Below are 5,925 nucleotides of genomic sequence, written 5' to 3'. Positions count from 1 at the left end.
TGAGAGTGGCTGTCAGCAGCTCCCAGAACACGAGACCAGCACCAAGGCAAGACTTGCCGCTCGCTCCAAACCTCACAGACACGCTCGGCTGGAGTTCAGGCACAAGCCAGACTGAGAGAGAGACTCTGTGGCCCGGCTACAAGCAGTGAGGGCCAGGACATCACAATCCACCTTAGTGACGTGCTGCGTGTGTCACTGCCAGTGACATCACAATGGGCCATCATCATCTGCTGCACTCCAACCACAGCAATGGCGCTCATCTTTTCCACAGTGTCTCTTTCCACTTTATTATCCAACATCCATATTGAAACTTGCCTGCTTTCTGGCCAGTGGATTGTTACTGGAAATGTACTGAATGCGCATCTTAGAATATAAAAAGGCTTGCTTAGAAGAATGAGAGTGAGAGATACATTATGAGAGAGATACATTATGATCATGTTCATCACAGAAGTAAATAAATCCAGAAACTGGAGCATAGGAAGATCCACACAAATATGCACAGGAACTTGTTTATGGTGAGGGTGACAGAGCACTGGAACAGGCTGCCCGGGGGGTTGTGGAGTCTCCTTCTCAGGAGATAATCAAGGACCGTCTGGACACTTAGCTGTGCAAGGAAGAGGGCAAAATAAGGGCCACTGGGGTTGAACGGGTCATTCAAGGGATTGTACCAGACTCCGTGGGCAATGATGGCAGACTGCAAAGGGAGGGAGTAGGGCAGGGGGATGCTGGGGATGCTGCTGTTCTAGCGGATCCTGGATCCCTTACAAAGGTGTCAGGATGGACAGCCCGGCTGAAGAGCCTTTCTACTAATGCACTCAGCCTGAGTGACAAGCAGGAGGAACTGGAAACTGTGATGCACTCGGAAAGTTATGACGTTGTTGCTATCACAGAAACGTGGTGGGATGACTCCCACAATTTGGATACTGCCATCGACAGCTATAGACTCTTTAGGAGAGATAGGCAAGGTAGGAAGGGGGGGGGGGAGTTGTTCTCTATGTCAGAGATTGGATAAACTGTGAGGAGCTCCCTATGAGAAACAGGAACAGGTTGAGAGCTTGTGGGTTAGGATTAGAGATGGGACTAATAAAGGCCAGCTGGTACTAGGTGTATACTACAGGCTACCTGATCAAGGGGAGGCTGTTGACGAGGCTTCCTTGCTCCAGATGTGTGAGGCGTCTGGCTCACAGGCTCCTGTCCTGGTGGGGGACTTCAACCATCTGGGCATCTGTTGGAAAAACCACACGGTGAGCTGCAAGAGCTCCAGAAGGCTCTTGGAATCCATTGATGATAGCTTTCTGGTTCAGGTATTGGACAGACCGACCAGAGGTGAAGTGTTGCTGGACCTGCTGCTCACCAGCGCTGAGGAGATCATCAAAGGCATCAAGGTTGGAGGCTGCCTGGGCTCCAGCGACCATGCCCTGGTTGAGTTTGTGATCTCAAGCGATGTGGGCCTGGCAAAGAGCAGGACCAGGACGCTGAACTTTAGAAGAGCAGACTTCAAGCTACTCAATGGATTGCTGGCCAAGATCCCCTGGCTCCCTGCCCTCAAAGACAAGGACGTTGAGGAGAGCTGGCTGCTCTTCAAGGATGCCCTCCTGGAAGCACAAGAGGTGTCCATTCCCCTGAATAAGAAAGTGGGCAGGCAAGGTAGGAAACCGGCATGGCTCAGCGAGGACCTGCTGAGAGAACTGAGGGCGAAGAAAGGGGTGTACAAGCTCTGGAAACAAGGCTGTGTCACCTGGGAAGAATACAGGGGTGCCATCCAGACTTGCAGACAAGGGATCAGGGAAGCCAAGGCGCAGGCAGAACTGAACATGGCGAGGGACATGAAAAACAATAAGAAAACCTTCTACAGGTACATTGGCCAGAAGAGACAGGCCAAAACGGGCGTACCTGCTTTGGTAAATTTAAAAGGAGAACTGGCTTCAACAGATGAAGAGAAAGCTGAGGTGCTGAATGAGTTCTTCACCTCAGTCTTCACTGGTGGCCAGGATTCTAGTCTTTTTCACGACCCTAAGCCCTGCATCCCCAAACCTCTATGTGGGGACCAAGGAGGTAAATCCCTCCCCACTGTAAGGGTAGAGCAAGTCTGAGAGTGCCTCCTTAGAATGAATGAGTACAAGTCTATGGGGCCAGATGGCGTGCATCCCAGGGTCCTGAAGGAGCTGGCTGAGGTGGTTGCCGAGCCGCTCTCCACCATATTTGAGAAGTCGTGGCTGTCAGGTGAGGTCCCGGATGATTGGTGGAAGGGTCACGTCACTCCCATATACAAGAAGGGGAGCAGGGAGGACCCGGGGAAATACAGGCTGGTGAATCTCACCTCCGTGCCTGGGAAGATTATGGAACAGATCCTCCTGGACGACATGCTCGATCACATAAAGAATGAGCATGTGATCCGAGACAGCCAGCACAGCTTCACCAGGGGAAGGTCATGCTTAACTAATCTTGTGGCCTTCTATGATGGAGTGACGGCATTAGTGGACGAAGGGAAGGCGACCGATGTCATTTACCTGGACCTGAGCAAGGCCTTTGACATGGTCCCCCACCACATCTTCATCTCCAAATTGGAGGGAAGTGGGTTTGATGGGTGGACAACTAGATGGATAAGCAATTGGTTGAATGGCCGCAGACAGAGGGTGGTGGTCAATGGCTCTATGTCCAAGTGGAGGCCGGTAACGAGCGGTCTCCCTCAAGGGTCTGTTTTGGGACCGGTGCTCTTTTACATCTTTATTAATGACATTGATGAGGGAATGGAGTGCACCCTCAGCAAGTTTGCTGACCGCAGCAAGCTGAGTGGTGCGGTAATACGGTGGAAGGAAGGGATGCCATTCAGAGGAACCTCAACAGTCTGGAAAGCTGGGCTCGGGTGAACCTAATGAGGTTCAACACAGCAAAGTGCAAGGTTTTGCACTTGGGCCGGAAGAACCCTAGTCACCTGTACAGGCTGAGAGGAGTGGTCCTTGAGTGCAGCTCGGCAGAGAAGGAGCAGGGGGTCCTGATGGACGAAAGACTCAACATGAGCCAGCAGTGCGCTCTAGCAGCTCGGATAGCAAATGGGATCCTGGACTCCATCAGGAGAGGGGTTGTCGGCAGGGATAGGGAGGTGATTGTCCCTCTCTACTCTGCTCCTGTGAGGCCCCATCTGGAGTACTGTGTCCAGGTGTGGAGCCCTGAGTACAAGAAAGACATAGAGATTTTGGAAAGGGTCCAGAGGAGGGCCACGAAGATGATCAGGGAGCTGGAGCATCTCCCCTATGAGGACAGGCTGAGGGAGTTGGGCTTGTTCAGCCTAGAGAAGAGAAGGTTGCGGGGTGACCTCATTGCAGCCTTTCAATACCTGAAGGGCTGACAATAGCAGGACTAGGGGAATTGGTTTTAAGTTAAAAGAGGGAAGATTTAGGTTGGATGTTAGGGGGAAATTCTTCACTGGGAGAGTGGTTAGGCCCTGGAAAAGGCTACCCAGGGAGCTTGTGGATGCCTCGTCCTTGGAGGTGTTCAAGACCAGGTTGGACGGGGCCCTGGGCAACCTGATCTAGTAAATGTGTTTTTGGTGGCCCTGCCAGGCAGAGTGTTGGAACTACATGATCCGTGATGTCCCTTCTAACCAGGGTCATTCTGTGTGATTCTGTGTGTGATTCTCTGTAAGCAGAGCACATTGTAAAGATGCGGTTGCGCTTGACTGGTGGAGATGACCCACCTCATGCCCTGCATAGAAGTAAAGCTGTGCCTCCCGTCTCCACATTTCCCTTTGCAGTGTGCTGTGGGAGGTCCCAAGGGAGAGGTAGCAGCAGCATGGGAGGCCTCCAGGCCCAGCAGAGGTCAGACCTGCCCTGTGCACGGCGCAGACGGATGCACTGGTGGCAACATGAATAATTTTTATGGAATTTTATTGGGGAATCAATTCTTAGGAAGGGTGGATAAGGGTAGGACAAGGGGAAATGGTTTCAGGTTAAGGGAGGGAAGATTTAGGATGGATGTCAGGGGGAAGTTCTATACTATGAGAGTGGTGAGGTGGGGGAACAGGCTGCCCAGTGAGGCTGTGGATGCCTCACCCTGTAGGTGTTCAAGGCCAGGTGGATGGGGCACTGGGCAGCCTGGTGTAAGAAATACGGAGGTTGGTGGCCCTGCCTGTGGCAGGAAGGGTTGAAAATTGTTGATGTTTGAGGCCCCTTCCAACATGGGCCATTCAGCGTCTCTGTGGTCCGATTCGGTCCGAGCCCCTGAGGGCTGCTTGTGGCCTAGTTGTAGGCCCGGCCGTGTTCTGGCCAGCTGCTGGGGTGGTGTCCTAGCACTGCCTGCGGGGTGGCCTCTTGGCAGGAGGTGCAGAGTCCTCCGAGGTGTGAGTCCTCCTCCTCTTTGGGGCTCGCCGAGGCGCCCTGCGTGAGCGCTCCCTGCCCGTGCTGGCACTGGAGGGACCTGGCACTGCCTCCCCCAGCTCCTCTTGGGCGGCTTCTTGGGCCACATCCACCGGAGCCGGGTTGGATGGAGGCTGGCTGGGTCCCTCACAGATGGCACTGGTTGAAGGGCCAGGAAGCTCCTCCTCCACATTGCCTTCCCAGGTGCTGCTGGAGGGCTGTGGCTCAGGAAGGTGTGCTGGGGAGGCTTCTGCTCCATGGGCTGCGTTAGGGCTGCTCTCCTGCCCTGTGGATGCATGGGAGGCATCCTGGGCAGGCTGATGTTGCTGCTCCCTGCCGCACAGCTGCGCAGCTCGGACAGCGAGCCATCGTGCAAAGCGGGCAGCCTGGCTTTGCAGGGAGGTGAGCAGCCGCGCAGTCAGCGCTGCCTCGTCCAGGCCAAAGAAGGACCGGCCTGAGCTGACAAGGCGCTGTACTGCAGAGCGTGCCCCGTGGTCAGCCCCAGAGAGCTGCCTCAGCTCCTGCCGCAGCATGGGCACCAGGGGCTGGGACACAGATCGGAGCTGGAGGAGTGGGGCTGCCCTGTGTGCCCTAGTGCGCATTTGGCGTCGTCTGCGTCCTCTTCTGGCCCTTGGCTCATACTGTCGGAGGACAAACTCTTCATAAGTGTTGTCAGCACGCACCAAGTGCCGGATGGACATCACCCTGCCTCTGCACAGGGGGCACTTGCGCCTCCTCTGGAACCAGCGCCGGATGCAGCCAAAGCAAAACCGGTGCATGCACGGCATTACATGGCTGGCATCAGTCACGCTGTCCAGGCAGATAATGCAGCGATAGTCCATCGCAGTGGCCATGCTGTTCAGCTGTGATGGAGGACAGGAGAGCTCAGGCGATGATGGGCTGCTCCTCACGCCGCTGCTGCAGCAGCAGGGGTCACGCTAGGAAAGGAAGAGAGGCCACAGTCACTCGCTGAGCCCGGCAGGGAAGGAACAAGTGCCCACGTCCCTTGCCAAGTGCCCAATTCCCTCCCTCCCAGCTGCCCAGGGTGAGGTGTCCCCTTACCGGCTCCCTTTGCTGCTGGGGTCTTCTGAGTGCCCCGGCTGCCTGAGCCAGGCAGGTCGGGGAAGAAGCTCCGGTGGCTCTGGGGACGAGCACTGAGAGCGGCTGTCAGCAGCTCCCAGAACACGAGACCAGCACCAAGGCAAGACTTGCCGCTCGCTCCAAACCTCACAGACACGCTCGGCTGGAGTTCAGGCACAAGCCAGACTGAGAGAGAGACTCTGTGGCCCGGCTACAAGCAGTGAGGGCCAGGACGTCACAATCCACCTTAGTGACGTGCTGCGTGTGTCACTGCCAGTGACATCACAATGGGCCATCATCATCTGCTGCACTCCAACCACAGCAATGGCGCTCATCTTTTCCACAGTGTCTCTTTCCACTTTATTATCCAACATCCATATTGAAACTTGCCTGCTTTCTGGCCAGTGGATTGTTACTGGAAATGTACTGAATGCGCATCTTAGAATATAAAAAGGCTTGCTTAGAAGAATGAGAGTGAGAGATACATTAT

General features: G+C 54.9%; 1 protein-coding gene across 1 annotated transcript; it reads right to left on the bottom strand.

Annotated features, from left to right (window-relative positions):
• Positions 1-4,285: 4,285 nt before the first annotated feature.
• Positions 4,286-5,511, bottom strand: LOC146753817 (uncharacterized). The gene is made up of 2 exons (XM_085530037.1): positions 5,418-5,511; positions 4,286-5,293 (listed from the first exon to the last, which is right to left on the bottom strand). Exon 2 carries the CDS (start codon positions 5,207-5,209, stop codon positions 4,286-4,288), a length of 924 nt encoding a protein of 307 aa, XP_085386163.1. The 5' UTR covers positions 5,210-5,293; positions 5,418-5,511.
• Positions 5,512-5,925: the final 414 nt, after the last annotated feature.

This window comes from Coturnix japonica, chromosome Z (genome assembly GCF_054131305.1).
Source record: "Coturnix japonica strain WE chromosome Z, WE-NBRP24, whole genome shotgun sequence".
NCBI classification, from domain to species: Eukaryota; Metazoa; Chordata; class Aves; order Galliformes; family Phasianidae; genus Coturnix; species Coturnix japonica.
Note: the sequence above shows the minus strand (reverse complement) of the source record. Positions and strands in the feature narration are given on the sequence as shown.